At 42.5% G+C, this 17660-nt stretch overlaps 1 protein-coding gene and 1 long non-coding RNA gene across 9 annotated transcripts; one reads left to right on the top strand and one right to left on the bottom strand.

The window, feature by feature from the left end:
* Positions 1-5237: 5237 nt before the first annotated feature.
* LOC111249737 (molt-inhibiting hormone-like) lies at positions 5238-17588 on the top strand. Of its 8 annotated transcripts, XR_015327000.1 has the most exons (4): positions 5238-6617; positions 12172-12464; positions 14066-14269; positions 14572-17588. XR_015327000.1 is itself a non-coding variant. In XM_086987976.1 (3 exons), the coding sequence occupies exons 2-3, from the start codon at positions 12172-12174 to the stop codon at positions 13050-13052; spliced, it is 354 nt and encodes a 117-aa protein (XP_086844102.1). In that variant the 5' UTR covers positions 5253-6617; the 3' UTR covers positions 13053-13331. The 8 variants fall into 8 exon arrangements, 7 of the variants coding, with proteins under 7 accessions (XP_086844102.1, XP_086844103.1, XP_022659735.1 ...); XM_086987976.1 differs by lacking the exons at positions 14066-14269; positions 14572-17588 and adding an exon at positions 12992-13331 and having other exon boundaries at positions 5253-6617; XM_086987977.1 differs by lacking the exons at positions 14066-14269; positions 14572-17588 and adding an exon at positions 13353-13493 and having other exon boundaries at positions 5290-6617.
* On the bottom strand, positions 5373-9242 carry LOC147755923 (uncharacterized). The gene is made up of 2 exons (XR_015327009.1): positions 7924-9242; positions 5373-7604 (listed from the first exon to the last, which is right to left on the bottom strand). It is a non-coding gene; the product is annotated as an uncharacterized LOC147755923 (long non-coding RNA).
* Positions 17589-17660: the final 72 nt, after the last annotated feature.

Here is a 17660-nt window from a genome sequence, read left to right as displayed (position 1 = left end):
CGCCAGGCCTGTAATGGCCTTAGGCCAAGTCGACAACCTATTTTTAGGTTGCGATTAGTTAACTGTCATAGTAACACTAATGGGTGATTTAAAAAGGCGTACTGATTTCTACGAACAACCCATTTATTAACGCATCACCATATGTAGATTGCTACAACATTTTACTACACATCGTGCGCTATTTCTATATTTAACACGCTCAGTTCAAAGAAACTTGTGTACACGTCTACGGATCCATGACCTGCGCACGGACTTACCCCCCAACAAAGCTGATCACCCTCATTAAGACCTATTTTGATAAGGGTAAGCGACTTATGGACCTCTATTTACAAGAACATGTGTTTACATTCTGTCTTTAGATATTACTATGGATAAAGAACGGGAAGTCTCGTTTATCGATAATCGTGGATTATGTTTTGGCGACCTTTGAATTAATAATTCCTGTACATAGTAATAGTTTAATCCCTCGCATACCATTCTCTATTACTATTTTAGTTCTTCAGTTCTGAGCACGTGCTCAGAAGTGGAGTGGATTTTTGTGCCGACGTCGTAGAAGTTTGCATAAACCAAATTTCGTGTTTCCGCTCTGACATATACTAACCTACCAGTCAGCGATTGTATTCATTTGATTTCTCATCTGGATTTTTATACAAAAAAGGCAATCCAATTTCCTAGACTTCCAGAAGGATCCAAATTAACGCTTCACGACCTTCTAGTAACTGGCCAATTAAAACATAATACACGCATAGACCGTCTCAATGTTATTGCAATTTAACCTTAGGAAAAATACCACCAAAATAACGAAATGTTAGAAACGATATTGAAGCGCATGCTAAATTCTGATCTCTGCTTTGCCAAAAATATGCTACCTGCTGTGTACTTCAAGGAAAAGTACGTTTCCAATTGATCGGATGTGTACTGCTCTGTTCTCGTTCATCTGTTATATATATACATCTCGCAGATCCGATATTGTAGAAGCTGAAAGGCGGCCTGGGTAATGAGATGTATGCTTACAATGTATCTAGTTTTGACAAAAGAAACACAAGAAAAATGCTATGTTGAATAAACTAACAGATGATTGCTTAGTAGCTATCTCATTGAGCTTTACTCCAAGAGTTTCTTAAAAGCAATTACGCTTATTATTATTGGGCAGCGATGGCCGACATCATAGGCAGGCCAGGCAGTAAAGACGATTGTTCGACTTGCAGTAAACGAGGGAAGGCCGTTTGGTTCAATGGACATTTGGGTTTTCTCGCGTTCGTCCACAACTATTTGCAGCTGAAAGCTTTTTAACGGCAGAAATAAACATATTATCAGGAATGAACGTACAAAAAATGGATCGAGTTGACAAACGATTAAAGATTCAATGGTTCCACGATACATAGAACTTCTTCATCTCTGTTTTAGGACAAAGACCCTTGTTCTAACCCAACGAAGAACGTTTACGAAGCAGACCGGCAGCTCGGAAATTAATACATACATATATGTTTGTTTGCATGTTTTTATAGTTGATTCGATAAGCCGAAATACGGAAGACCGTTATCTATTACATGCTTTATTTAATGGGCCTGACATTGGGGTGTGCCCACGATTTACAAAGAAACTTATTTTGTGTACTGACCGGATGTTGCCTAGGCAAGCCTATCTTATGTTAACCTTGTACACGGCTAAACTCTGACAATTTGGTCTGATTTCTGCCAAGACTTTTATTTATTACTAATCGCAACTTACGCTGAACTCCGAATTAGCTCGGGTCTTTGTTTGATAGTATCACCAATTGTCAGAAGGAACATGTAATTGACAGTGAATCAGTTGCTCCGGGTCATTTTGATCAACTTCTCTACTTCCTCAGACGAGCTTTATTTCTTCGCGCGAAGCGATTATATTTCCTCTGCGGATCCAGCGAAGTTGATCCTGCAACATCGTGCCCAGCGAGCTCCCGCCACAGCTGTCCTTTAGGTTATGCCCTCTTTATTTTGCCTGCGTATTTCCTTACAGAAAGTTTTCCCTATCCTTCGTTAATCATTCGGATCAGGTGTACATTGGACACAACCGCATTCAATACCTTGTTTTTTTCTTGCGCGCTTGTTACTTACTAACTCCAACGCCTAAGAGACCGCGGAAGGCACCTATCCATCTAGGCAGCCATCCAAACATGGATGGGTGCTGCGTCCTGTGATAAACTGAGTCGATTGAGAGGATAAATCCAACGCTTATGTCCGAGTGTCCGTCTCGCGCGGTACCGATCCATTAAAAAAATAAACATAGATTTATGCCGTTGCTCTGCCTCTGAACTTCTAGATGTCTTCTCAGATCGTTTAGTTTGTCGATTTTATAGTCGTATGGCGTTATTTTCTCTCTGAAACCAGTAAAACTATCCTGGTACAACAATCTCCTGGCACTGTCCTTGATTTTACCTTATTACCTTGTTAGTATATGATTAACGAATTAATAGTTCTAATTATGTACAAGGGGCAGTTTGAGTGCTATCTATGTGTTTCAGTAAATTTATTCTAAAATTAGCTGCCCACCCAATGCAAGTCTCTTAAAATGATCATGTAAAGTTCACCTGGACAAGTCGATATGTAAATTATTTATTAATAACTATGTACTAGAATAATCGATTGCCGTAGCGGAAAAGTAGATAAGGCGCAGAACGCATATCCAAGAAGTTTCTACCCCCGGCTAATGAGTGGCACTTTTTTTTCAATCCAAGGCCACTTACCCCGCCGTTATTTTCAAGCAGACTGGGGGTTATTACGCCGCGTTTCCTGCTCGTAACGTTTACCCCCATTGGGCGATAAGCAGCAAATCATTAAGGGGTTTTAAAAACAAAACACGTTGTAGTCTTCTTCAGATGCTCACGTTCTTCCTTTCTTGTCAAACTTCAGAATAGCATCATCCCTTTAGCACCAATGGGGGTCGTTGTTCTCTGTATCACCTCGTAGATAAGAGTTCACTTATCGCTTCACATCCATTTCACTATGATGGAGCATCATTTCGTTTGTTACACTTGTCGGTATGTGCTATTCAAGTGATTCCGACCATGTCCTCCTCCTCAGCTTTACGCCAACGTTCGGTACGCCATCTTTACAGAATGTTGCATCAGCTTTCACTTGTTACGGATTCGGTCGGTTGGCCATTTGATCCCTCTCCCGTTTTGTCCAGTAATCGTTTCGCGGTTTAATCCGTCGAACCCCCCTCGCCACTTGAATGATTTTCTGCTGTGTCTCTATACCCCACACTGACCATTCGTATCCCGATTTTTTTTTTTGAAACGGGGCTACATGGTTCTATGTAATGAATGCCCGCAATCGGTATCTTCGCTTTTGTGTATGAACACATTAGAAAGCGCGCATACGCCTAAACGCAGTGCGCTTCGCAGGTTTCAAGCACACAAGATGCTCAGAAAAAGCTTTGCTTGGAAACGCTGAAGATCGTTGCCTGTTTATTGGGAGATTGCGTTTCGTACGAGCTTTTCTCAAATGCCCGCTTACACTAAGTGCAAAGGAGCTTGGACGCCTGTAGCTTTCGTCCCATTCAAATTAATTGAGTGAGGAGACTAATAAACGCGCAACGCACGAGTTGACCTCAACTTGCGGCTTGAGGCGGTACAAAAGGTTCGAGCGAGCCTGTATTGCAAGAAACGGTTGTTGTTGTTGTTGTTGTTGCTGATATTGTTGTTGTCGTTGCTTGAACTGTTGTTGTTGTTATTGTTGCTGATATGAGCAGCCGGCCGGACAGGGCCTCCTCGCGTAGCGAATACGACCGCATAGCTGTGGAACTCTTTTGGATGAAGAGCCAGCAGCTCCGGAGAAACGAAGCTGACTCTTTCGCGTTTCTTTATTTCTCGCTAATTCGGCTTGGGCTCAGCGGCAAAGCGCCGCCGTTGCCCTACCTAATGGAATGTGTCTGTAAAAGTTCCCCATCTCCCAGAAGCGTGTTGGGCGTCCTGCCTATCAGAGCAGTGGCTGACCAGCTATCCCATATTCACACACAAACCGATACACTCCGTACGATCACAGTCAGCCGAATTCACACATATATTGCCCTGTCGGCCTATTAAATTAGGAGCGACCTGGTCATCCGATAGGGCTGGAGCTGTTGGTGAGGTACGGGAACATACAGCCATCACTTCCAGCAGTTCAAACCGGGCACGAAACAGCAGGTTCGCTACCGAGGTACATAGCTCATAGGCCAAGACAAGTGGCGACGGTTTCGTCCAGACTTGAATGAACTTGCCGTGACCGAACGAGATCACGAACAACGCTTGTGCAGTAGCGGCCAAAGCTTTAAATCCCGACGCGGATTCAGTAGATATCCAACGAGATTTTGATCAATCCGAGAAAGATGAGATGTACTAATAGTCCGCGAAGAGGAATCTCCGAACAGCACATTCATAAAGTGATTGTTCCCATAAGCATATTTAAAGGTAAACAAATATAGAAAACAATTCTAGTATATACAAGATTGAATCCTCTATAGATATGATGATTTACCCTTTATATTTAGCTTTATATTAGAGCTTTATATTTAGCGGGAAATTCATATCTACGATAATAAACGATGTTTGAATAACGAAGAATAATCCAATGTTTTGAATTTCTAGTTGTGGTCACTTATTTGCTGGAAGTTACCGTCAGAATCATGATTATGTATAATGACCTATCAACGTCTTTACTTTCCCCTTTCTAACGAATCCCCTCTTAGTTTTGCAATTATCGCTGTTGTACCTTGCCAAAGGATGTTACCGAACAAACGGTTGATGTTATTTAGCTATACAATGAAATGTGCTATATTGTGGCAAATGTAAGAAAAAGATAGCATTGAAATTTCGTAGTAAATAGTTGCTCGATTCTCGCATCACGGATCGTTCCTAAGCAACACCTGAAATCTAGCGCCTATTCGTCCCTTGTACGGAGCTTCCACCCTTTCTCAATTTTTGATTAAATTATTTTTATTGTTTTCATAACTGTCCTGAGTACATCCTGTCGCCGAATGGTGACAGAAGCTTGGCTGTATCTATATACAACAATGTGGCCGGCGTTGCTGTGGTATCGTTGGATATTTGACAATAGATTGGGTGCTACTAACAATTGTCACAGGAAGGTGAAACCTTGTGTCAAGTGTCAACCAATAATAAGTCGCGTAGTGACCCTCCATCGCCATCTTTTTGAACGTGCCGAACAAATCGTCAATCGGTAGCCAGCAAGCGCCACGATGGCATCGTGACAAAGCACGCCGCCTATGGATGATGCCGGCACTAACTGCTACCGACAAGTCGATGCACAGCTTTCTGTTTTATACCCATATATGTATAATGTGCAGCGTATTCAAGAACTTACTTAATGAAAGACACCTTATTAAACGAGTTTCAGGTGAAAGTGTGTAACGCTTTATTATTTGGAAGTAGCGCCCAAGAGTGACGACTGAATGTAATCTCCTTAAGAAAGAAATTTTGCCCGCTAAAGGCGTGTTCTGACAAAATAAATGATTAGATAAACAACTTATCATAAATAAATAAGGTTTTCTGAACAGTTGCTTTAAAAAGCACAGCGAGACCCAATGCCGATTGAACGATTTAAATGTGCAAAGAGCTCAAGGGTGATTCTACCCAGAACGGGCAAACCAAATCGATTTTTGAAAGATGATTTGCACCTGTTGCAATTTTCTACAAATTACTAAACTTGTACATCCACGAAAAATGTGTTCGATCATATTAAACTGTGCAGTTGTGACCCTTCCACCGTTGATCACCTTTCTGTTGCTTAGTTTTCGGGTAAAGATAACTTTATTAAACTGTTTTTTTCTTTCTCAGCAAATAGCCTAAGCAGAGCCTTGATTCACGTATATTATTTCAATGCACAACATTCGTGTGTACATGACCAAGCATGTGCATGACGCGACTGGTATGCCTGTACATCGACAATCAGCCAGAAGAACAGTGTCATCACGGCCATCTTCAAAAAGCTCAGACAAGAAGCACACATCTCCCGTGGTCGTGTACAATAGCTGGGCCGGCTGCATCGCCAATAGCAATCACATCGTGAGCAGTAAGCACACACACTCACATACACACCCGACACAGCCGGACAAGGCACCCGTCAAGCAGATATCGCGCGATTTCGTGACGTCATGAGGGGCGAGGGTCGGCAAGGAGGTGGGTTAGCCAATGGGAAACAAGCTGGAGGCTCCGCTCGCGAGGTTCAAAGTGTCGAGCGCGGGAAGACGAAGGCCTCCAGTAAAGGGCGCTGAGCGACCCGTTCAGTAGTCAAAGCTGGATCAGATCGTCGATGTGCATCAGTCTTGAAGCTGCCGTCGACCGAGGTGCATCGTTCTGTCTGACAATTGTTGTTTAATCACATTGTGTGTGCGTGTGTGTGTTCCGCAAACGATTAGAATTCTCATTCGTCTTCGACGACGACGACGACGATGACGATATAGAACCACGCAATTCTCTTGTTGGACTGACAGCTCTAGTCCATAGAGACGATCAACAGAGAAAAGGCGAACTGTGTGTCCGTTGGGAAAAGATCTCGCGCACCCTTACGGATAACCACCCACTTACCCTTACGGCTATTACCGTTTCTTCTTTCCGGTGGATCCGACTAAATCAGGTACGAATCGGGATCCGAAGTCGAGATATAACACTTGCTTTTTGTTAGTCGGTAAAATAAGAATAGCCGGCTTTCTTTTAGAGAACAGACATCATTTCTGAATAAAATATCTTACTTTTAACCGAAGCTGTATCACATAAATGTTACAAGCAACGTAAGTTACCTAGCTTCCTGTGTTTGTGAATAGCTAATTGATAATAGCATCCTTGGTAGAGAAAGAAATATTCCGAAGTTTTGATTGTTTTGATTTTCTTCAAAACTTAAATAGGTGAACTTGTCTCGATAGTCGCTCGATAGAGCAGATTAAAGTTTGAACCATACATTTGATTTACTGTAATGCATGTATTTTTTTTTCTCTATTCACACAATTTATATAGGCCTATCATATGACCCAACGTATGAATGAAACTTTTAAGATTGGACTACGAGGAAACTGGAGGCGCATCTCTTAATTCGTGACTTCGTCTTAATATTATACAAAGTTGATACTGTATATCGTGCACCAAGAATCTAATACTGGTTAATGTTGGAATTACGATACAATTAGTCTAAGTTAATTCATGCGCGGTTTATTCGATCGCGCCATGTGCGCATCGAACTCCAATCGCACCCCTAGGGACGTCGAGAATCTACCATCAACGTCTATAGGATTGCTCCGTGTTTAAGCAGTCCGTCTTCCTATAGCGAACATTTTTCGTTAGCAATTGCTGTTGGGTTGTTTCAACGAACTGGAGTGAACCCGGACCAACTTGTCAGGGGGTCCGCTCTGTACAGGCGTTCCGTTGCATTCCGATCAAGTTCTTAGAACCTTACCGATAGCTTAAAATTTTAAGCTATTGGATGACAACTAATCAAAATGACATGCCCGTTAAACTGTGAATTTATATATATATATATATAAATGTTAATTCTATGTATTTTTGCACGAGCACCACGCGTATGGAAAGGTAGAGACTGTAGCCTGTAACTGCAATGCAAACTAAAACACTAACATAAAAATGGCACGTTCAATTAAAACTGAAATAGACATCCGGAACTATCTTGGCCATTTTGGTATTTTTCTTATGAACCAGCAATAGTTGTGCTTAACAGGGGCCAAAGATATTGTTTTTAAGATTAATTCATTTCTTCACTATAGTACAAACCATTGGGAGAGATTCGACTTGTTGCAAACGTTTGTTAGGTACTAGATCCTCTATGAGAATCTCTTGATCAGGTAAATTAGAAAAAAGCCTCATTAGGAAACACTAATCAACAACTCTTAATATCAATAGCATTCACTTATTAACTTGTTTAACCCACTTACAACTTAAGCAGGTCGTGCGTGTGTTTCACTTGTACGACTTAACTCGAATTGCATGCCAGAACTGAGCTTCGCCAGGCAGTCTAACATATAGTGGAGCGTCACCATCACCGCAAAGAGCAGCTTGTTTTCGATTTGTTTGCCTGTTGCTTGTGCCTGTGAGAGTGGCGCTCAATCTTAGAGCTGACGACGACCATAGCCTCGGCCGTGAGTGCGGTAGCGAGCATCAAACAACTTCAGTACGAGTCCACCGACTTAGGCAAAAGCCAGGCGGCTTCGGCTTTTGTCGGCTTCACCGAGCAGGTTTCCCTTTAAGGGCCGCCCCTCAACGCGTAAAAGCAAACGGACTTCGTTACGAACAACAGTCTGACCGTCTAGTCACTGTCGCCGCTACAGCCGCTGTCGGCGTTACCGCTGCCGTGGGCTTTGGCGTTTGTACTCAGTCAGTCCTGTCCACCAGCTGCGTTACTTCAACGTCGAATCAGCAAATGGTACATACAAACAACTGTACTACTACAACGGGAAAGGGGGAGGGGGGAGGGTGGAATGGATCAAAGTGAAGTCCTTCTTGTTGCCGCTACGTCAGCGGGTTGCGATGTTGTTTAGACACAAATCATCATCATCATCATCGTCGTCGTCGTCGAGGGCGATTACAATGATCGTGATGATGCTGATGATTATTTGCGTCGATCTTCTGTACGTCAGCGGCTGATCGACGAAAAGTGTCAGGGATGTTTCAAAAGCCATTAGTCAGTAATGGTATGGTATCGCCGATTGGTCAACTGATTTCTGGATTGGTTGAGAAAGCTAGCTGAATGAACATCGACTCAAGGCACGTCCATTGTTAACTGCAGACTGTCGATTTGTTGCAGCCGCTACCTCCAGAGCCCGCAAATTCAACCGCCGCGCTTCGATCAGACATGCTAAAAAGACGTCCGCAAATATCCCACGTAGATTTTACGCCTCTTACACCACTGACACATCGTGGAGCTTGTGAACTTTGCAGGGCAGATACACAAAGGCCTGTGTGTGTGGCCCTCCTGCCTGTTGCCGTGAAGACGGCTCAATTTGGCTGATGCGTGAATTGTTGCCCCTGGCGGTCTGCATCGTCATGACCACTGAACGCTAGCGCGGCCGTTGCAACGGCGTGGGACGTCCCGTCGAAAGTCTCGCTCATGGGTCACTGTCAGATTGTCACGACTTAAAGAGCCGCAATAACACTAGAGAACTATATTTTCTCCCTGCCTGGCAGCTTGCAACTGGAAATGATGGTTTCATCCCGGTCGCAACCCGCGCGATTAACATCCTCGAGACCAATACCAGAGAGGTGACACCAATTTGCTATGCTGCAGCGAATGCAGCGCCCGCGAAACCCAGAAGCCAGCAATGCAATACAACTCAATGCGATGCCATTAACCATGAACAAGATCAACTGCAGTAGCTAACTGCTAGATACGTCGGTAGAGGGCGCATATACCAGGTGCAAATTATGTTGATTGAGATGGGGACAGGTATAAGCGGAAATGAACCTGCTCGATCACGGAACTATGCCGGCGCCAGCCAAAGGCTGTATATGCGGAAATATGCTAGCACTTTTGTGCAGCGGTTCCACAAACCAATAGCCATTTCATAGTTTTTCCAAGATGTTTCAGGGTGCAATAACATTGTCATCAACTACCAAAGCGGAAAGTCATCTAGCCGTATGAAGGCTTAGGGTAATCCACATGTTCAATCCACTGACCGCGTGATGATCTATACCTCTCCTGTTAGACAAAAATGTTTTGTTCTAGCAACCAGTAGCGCTTTCCTATGCACTCAGAGTTGTTCGAAGATAGTTTCTTTTCCTCTATAAATATTCTTCGTGTGCTCATTAATCACTAAGAACTCTGTTAGTTAGTTAATGATTCTCCTTTCCTTTGACCTCCAGCCAATATGTTGAGTGTTAATTATCTATATATGTATACCAATGAAAGATACCTTTTACGTGTACTCTTCTAATTTATTAATGTCGTTAAGTACAGAGTTAGAAATAATGAGACCTTTGAGTAGTTTATATGGCATTAGCTATTGCCACCAAATGACGCTTAACCAGATCCGACAACAATTTTATGATAGTCTGGCGGGCTTTTCAGGGTCACCACCTGAACAAGCAGCGCACGAAGGTGGGCAATATATATATATATATATATATATATATATATATATATATATATATATATATATATATATAGGCATTAATATGCGTCTTTCTTTTTTGTACAATAAATCCCACTGCATTTAGGTTGGTTGACATGATGTATAGAGATGTCGGCACGATTAGCATGTCGGCTATTCGATGAACGCCGCAGCCGTCACGTTAAGGCTGACCATGGCGGTTTCCCGTGTGAAATTTCGACTAAATCAAGAACTAAAACTGGAAAAAAAATGGCGCCATAAGCTTGTGGATGCGAACGCAACACGAACTTAATTAAACATGGCGTGTGCGTTATATGACATAAGCTGTACTGGTTGTTCTTTAGAGATCCGCTCGTTTTTAGGATGTCTCATCGGACGGATTCTTACATTGACTTATATATGATATTACTGTGAACCAGTTTAGGAATGCACGGCGGACGCTGTTTTTGTCTGAAGCTAAAAATGCTTAATGCGTTCTCCAGGCTAGAACTAGCTAGCTTAATAAGAACCAGAATAAATGTTTGAAAAATGCGTTCTACTTCATTTGTCCTTATTCTTTTTGCTACGAATTACGATGACTACAAACAGTGACATAAACACAAAACAGGAATTAAGATTCTGTAGATGATGGCGACAACGCATAAGACGACGGCGACAGTTGAAATCTAACAGCGAAGATTCTTCTTGTATATTTTATTCAAATTTTTGCTCGAATCTTCTATAAAGCTGTGCTACACATCAATTAAATAACTTGACCTTTTGGCCATCCAATTTCTTTTTTTTAACATCAGGAAAACACTGGCAATAGCGATGACTTGTAAGTGTTACTGCTATCACCGGGGTATTATCCTATAGTGCACAGACATGATACAAATGACAGCATCGAATACGAGGACAACCGATTGGCCGATGACTGGTTGATTGAGGCTGTCACCATTGTGTCTGCCTCGTCCATAGACATCACAAAGGCAGGCGATTAGATAGCCAAATGAGCCGATGGCCTCGTTTCTATAGACGCATATACATACATATATCTATATGTCTATGATACGTTTGATGATAGCAGGTAGGTGTGCAAATGTACTAACATGCATAAGTGTACGAAAAAAGAAGTATTCCTCTGCACGATCTTCCTCTGCGTTGCTATACATTCAAATGGGTTATCTCCGTGTGTGTGTTGCACGCTGATATGTGTACATTGAACTACTGGGCCTGCGCGAACCGTCTGGATAAGATATATTGACGTCATTCAGTTACAGCCATTGCGCGCCCTTAGCCAGAACGGTTCGTTAGCTATTGCTTGTTCAGTCGATGGCGGTAACAACAGCAATACAGTAACTGTCGGCGTCAGTACTAGCCACAACTTCAGAGGGAAAAACGGGCCGCTCGATGGCTGCCCACGCATCGGCTGTCGTGAGCAGAAGCGGCCGTGAAGAGGGCGGAGCTTGCCGGCGGTGACTTATTTCCAGACTGCCCGGTGCCAACAGTTCTGATGATGGCTGAAATGGCGCCGGTGAATGCGACAGCTTAAGCTGCGACGACGTCACTAAACTTCTAGACAGCGCGTCTCCAATGCGGCAAACGTCGCTTGCCCAGGTCCAAGTTCGCATCAGAAACAGCGGGTCGGTCTTCGTAGCTGCTTATTAACGTCCGTGAATAATTCGTTTTGAATGTCTAATCACTTATCGAGGTTTGCGTTAGCGCTAGATTAGTGGTGGAGTTTTACAAGGCGAATGAGAGGCTTTGTTGACTGGTCCGAGAATGAAGTCCGTTTTGATATTTCCTTTTCGTATACATCATAGCGGATATATATAGAAACGGTAAAATTGCAATCCAGAGACCATGAGCTCCGTTTAGACTGTCTCATAGGTTTTATTTAGTTCAAGACAGATTTTTCCCAATGTTGCCTTCCTCGAGATCTTGTTTCACTTAGAAAATTTGATTAGCTCCCGCCAACTGGATAGATTCATCCAGCATCGAAAAGAATCATCTGGAGTTGTTGAGTTTACTTAGTTAGTAATCGGTGCCTGCGATTAATTTTCTAACTCATCGACCTTGTTTCCTTGCTCTTTTCAGATGAACCAGCGGCTTGCGGTACCTCAGCCGGAGCCCAGTGCGCTGAAGCGGCTGAGGTCGGCCGCGAGCGCCCCTTACCTTCTATCGGTGCCCTGGGGGCTTATCTTTGTGATCCTTTTCGCCGGACTTTTGCCGGCACCCAACGAAGCGCGTCGTCTTCCCTCCCGACGCGCTATCGACGACTGTCGCGGAAATATCGTACCCCTCTTCGAACAGTACAACGCCAGGTTAGACCGACTTTGCGACGAGTGTTACGAAATCTACCGCGACGTTTCCATTCGCGATCAGTGCTCGTAAGTGCTATCCGCCTTTAAGTGAATTAGGTATTTAGTGTGTAGGACCAGTTTCACATTGCTCACAACTGGTCGATGTATGCGTGTGTTATTGCATAGATCAGTTATGTAGTAGCGCCATGTGACTCATGTTAGCATCGGAGATATTTATTTGACGGTAACTGCCTATGAATAGGCGTCCATAACATTTGGAGCTTCCCATAGTTTAAACACCTCCGGCAAAATAGCCTGAACTATCATTCCGGCCGTGTTATTATTATTAATGTCTTAGATGATTAGATGATCAGAGCAAGAAATTGGTTCACGTGGAATCTCTTCGATTCCGGGAGGGTCCACTGCTTAAAGCTGGTGATTAAAAAGCGGATGCGATTGTACAAATCGGCCGTTTTCACGCATAGCGCATCACAGTTTTATAGATACATCTATAATATGTGAGAATGTACACATATGTTATGTACACATATCCATATCAGACACATCAGACGGTGCTAATCATTCACGTCAAATTTGCGTGGTTTCCCCAAAAGCTCGGCCGACGGCGTTCCGATCGTCGATGTGATCAACGTGGGTAGAATTACTCGGCTCTAGAATCATAAATGCGTGCAAGAAGCCAATAAGTTCCATAACCATTAACCACGCAACGTATCATAAACATTTATTAGTTGGACGCATATACATATATAATATGATTCCGGTGTTTTAAGAAAAGAGGCAGGCCCACGTTAACGATTACTACTGGCATTGCTGATCACCGTGATGAGCAGGCATATGATGGAAAAAATGAAACGAATGCCAAGAACTTTTATATGACACATATATATATATCTACATGATATATAATAAATATTCATACGTAATACCTTTATACTACGCTGGCTTTTTTTTTAGATAGCGTCAATGTACATCGTGAACGTTAATGGCAAATGCAACAGTTGCAAAAAATATGCAGGTCCATCGCGCGCGTGATGTTGTATATTACACATATGTACGCTACCAAATCTATAACTATAGCTGGCGGAAACGAAATGCTTTGCCTGGCCATAGAAATAGATCGCTGCGCTGATCCCCTTCTGGTTAAAAGAGAGGATTCATGTCAGTCGACTGATTCGTTAGCAATTTGATTCGGCTTCATCTCGAGTTACATACACGCACCCATACACATATATACATACATACATACACACACACACACACAAACACTCACGCAGACACACACACACACACACACACACACAGACACACACACACACACACACACACACACACACACACGCACGCACGAACGCACGCACGCACGCACAGAAAACGTCAAGCAAACGTGTCCGCCAAGAGCCGTGGCACATGAAAATGTCTCTAGGCGCAAACAACTGAGCCAAGAAACGAACGAATGGACTGCTGCTGCTGCTGCTGCCGCTGCTGCTGCTGCTGTTGTTGTTGTTGTTGTTGTTGTTGTCTGTCTGTCTGTCTGTCTGTCTGTCTGTCTGTCTGTCTGTCTGTCTGTTTGTCTGTTTGTCTGTCTGTCTGTCTGTCTGTCTGTCTGTCTGTCTGTTTATTCGATGTCCGTACGGGCCATTCTTGAAAGATGTCTATCCACTCGACAGCGGATTCTCCAACATTGGGCTGACTCGTATCTGGCGCGCTGCTCAAACAATTCGGAGGACGACAGACCGTCTTAGCGAATAGCAACCGCTCGCTGTACCGGCCGCGTCTCGTTGGAGTTTTGCGCGGTCACCTGATCTAATGGCAATATTATGAAACACGAGAGCCTCTTTTTGATAACAATGGTGTCTTGGACACTCGCTTTCGTGAGTACAGATGACTCCTGTTGACTCCACTCGTAAGAGAAGTCGCCAAAACAATTATCCGTTTCGCGAACATTCGAGATAAATTGCAATATATACCTATTAGGTTTGGATATAGGCTTATTTGTGTCACAAATAGGCCTCAATGGCCACCTAAAAGAATTTTCGGTGCTTCCTCTAGAGTTTTGCTAACACTCTTTGCTGTTGAACGTGTTCTGTAATTGGTAGAAAAACAACAGCGGTTTTGACAGACATGAGTTTCAACGAGACGACATTTTTACCAGTACGGTTTTTTCATTTTCCAGGAAAGACTGCTACCGCAACGAGGTATTTCGCAACTGCTTACAAGCTCTAATGATACAAAAGGAGATGGGAGACGTCTACAAAATGATCAATACACTCGCAGGCTGATGCAGTCCAGTCCGCAAGTCGATCATCAAGCCTCAGCAAAATTCTTAACAGAAGCACCAACAAGAACGATTAGAAGAACGATCCCAACTGTCGTCGAATTTTTCCCAACGGCAATTTTCACGTCAGACGTTATCGTGAACTTACCAACAGCTAGCGCGGCGCAGCAAGCCGACCGGACCTGTGAAAAAGCCAAATATTCGATAAAAACAAAACCTCAATCAACAACGACAACAACAACAACAACAACAACAACAACAATAAAAGAAACTCTGTCAAAAACACGAATTACTTCGATCGGAGTAGTGGCTAATTTAATTATGCCAAACACGACTATTCGCCATCAGGACTATCACCAAGACGAGTCGAAGAAGAAAAGGAGGTCTGTTGCAATTCCCACAACAATCACACTTACTAGGACCTGCCGCAGCAGTAACATAATTTCTAGTAATTATAATATTAGTAACTTGGCATCGTTGTCGTCACCCTTATGATAATAGCTACAAACAAATAGATTTTTAGCAGCTAGCCAATGAACATAAAAAGGATCAATACCTAGAAATCTTGTCATTCCCTTGGTAAATATTCACTGCGGTTACCATTATCATCACCGTCACCATCACCATCATCGCTTCGATTGTTGTTGCCGTTGTACTGTAGGCCTATTTTTAATCTCAATTCATTTGCCTACATGGCAACACTATATATATATAAAGCAAAAAGATTATATATATATATACACATAAATATATATATATTGAGAATCTCTATATATACAGTAAATCTAGATCACTTATACATACATATATATATAATTATATATACACTCAAACATGCGTGCATAGGAGGCCGCTGGCGACATATATACAATTCTACTGTATATGCTGCTAGAGCAATATGTGCGGTTCAAAACGGCGTCTATGAGTTACCATGCATACTTATACTGTACAATTATAATATAACACTGAGATTAAATTAAATATTTTTCAATAGAGAACCTATTAATTATAAGATTATACTTATGAGAGTAATTAATATTTAAAACAAGTTACGGCTAAAAGAAATTGTGTTGCCGACTACGGTATGTCTAACGCATGATCTAATGATTATGGATCATTTTACAATTGTAACAATTTTATTAAAAAGAGAAAAACGGAAAGATAGAGATAAATATCACAAATATTAAGAAGCGTACATGTAAAGAAAGGGAGATTATATTGTACCATGGAACGTGAGATAATAACTTTAATAATTTATGCTAGTAACACTATTGATGCTTATGATGATGACGACAAACATTCAGTAGTACAGAATGGGCGGCGTAGTTTTGCGACGTTTCAGAAACAACAACAACAACAACAACAACGTTCGAATCATTTGTTGTATTAATTATTATTGTCAATCATTTCCAAAACAAAAGTGCTCCAGCAGCAACAATGGGGAGTACGCCTTTTCGACTCCTCACTAAGTTGACCTGGTAGTTGTAGTCACCTTGATGCACTTTTTTTTAACTTATTTTCTGATTTCGACGACTACGACGACGACGACGGCGGCGGCGGCGGCGGCGATAACAACAACATCTCCTCATGTTTACAACTCTTTTCGACGTTTAGCTTTTTGCATTGTTTTTTCTTCCGTAGACTAATCAGACAGTTTCCGTTTCCCCGGCTGTTCATTATCGAGCTTGAATCGATCAGTGTTTGCGAGTCTGCTGATTGTCACATACAAATCCCACAAAATCCGTTGTCATCAAGGAAAAACTATCGAGAAGATCATTTCAACTGCTAGACAGCAAGTCTAAACAACAGGAAGTAAGCTAAAATGGCCCAAAGCAATATATAGTGCAAACCGGCTGCTCTTTCCATCGAAATCAATCATCTAAATAGTTCAGCCCCAAAATTATTCAATGCTTAGATCCGCCACTAAAACAAAGTATCGAATGAACAAATACTTGATGGAAGAGATAGAGACCCAGAAACCACGTAATTAGAACAGAACGCGTCGAGCGGTAATAGGTAAGTGTTCGTAGACGTTGGACCTAGCACTCAATTACGATGATCACGATCTGAACACTACAGCGCATTGAGGTTAGCTCATAACTCGAATCTCCTTCATGCGTTCTTCTCCCGTTGGCAACTGAAAATAAAATCCCAGCGAACACGTCCTGTTGCGAACGTCACAGAGATGCATACGCACAAATGATCAGGCTGAAACGCAGTCGTTTGCGAAACACTAGCATCATATTTTCATTGTTTTTACGTGTACCTGCAGAAGCATATGAAGGAGCAGTGCCATAAACGAAGGCGTACCTTTATGCTGTCAGGTAGGTTGGAAATCTCCAAAAGTCCATCATAATACAAAGCCTGGTTATTGTATGGTTAATTCGGAAAAAAAAAGCTTAATTGACGCGGTTTGTTTGCCAAGCAGCGGCTTTGAGTCATTCAACGCTGACAGTCATTGAAATGTCTGTCAAGATGTCATTGTATTTTACGGAACGCAAGGGCCTCGATATCTTTCATCGCGTTCAGCTTTCAATCATCTGAGAATCTATTCGTAAGGTGAAAAGGGCTTCAACATGCGATCTAAACGACTGTTACTATTTATATCGTACCAGCAAGCCCTGGCAAGGAATTGGCTTTCTCGGCTTGGCCATTCTTGTGTTGCATGCTATACGCCTATCATCAATAATGGTAGAAGCCCCTTGAACCGAGTGATGCGTCCGAACCGCTCAAGATGTCCCTATGTAATATATGACCCCTCCGTTAAGAAAACAACATTACCGATAGCAGCAACAATTATGATCATCCTGAAGACGATATTGCAGCAAATAGCAGGATCTGTACTAACAGCCGCAACGGAACTAAATAAAGAACTAATAGTACAACCTGATGGTGTACAATCGTGTGAAAAACAACGTATCTTTACTAGTAGAATATTTGTTTGTTAGATCCAACTCCGAGCGAGTTCAGGACGTTCCTGGGATGGC

This window comes from Varroa destructor, unplaced genomic scaffold, assembly GCF_002443255.2.
Source record: "Varroa destructor unplaced genomic scaffold, Vdes_3.0 BEIS01000004.1, whole genome shotgun sequence".
NCBI classification, from domain to species: Eukaryota; Metazoa; Arthropoda; class Arachnida; order Mesostigmata; family Varroidae; genus Varroa; species Varroa destructor.
This window is presented reverse-complemented; position numbering and strand designations above follow the sequence as displayed.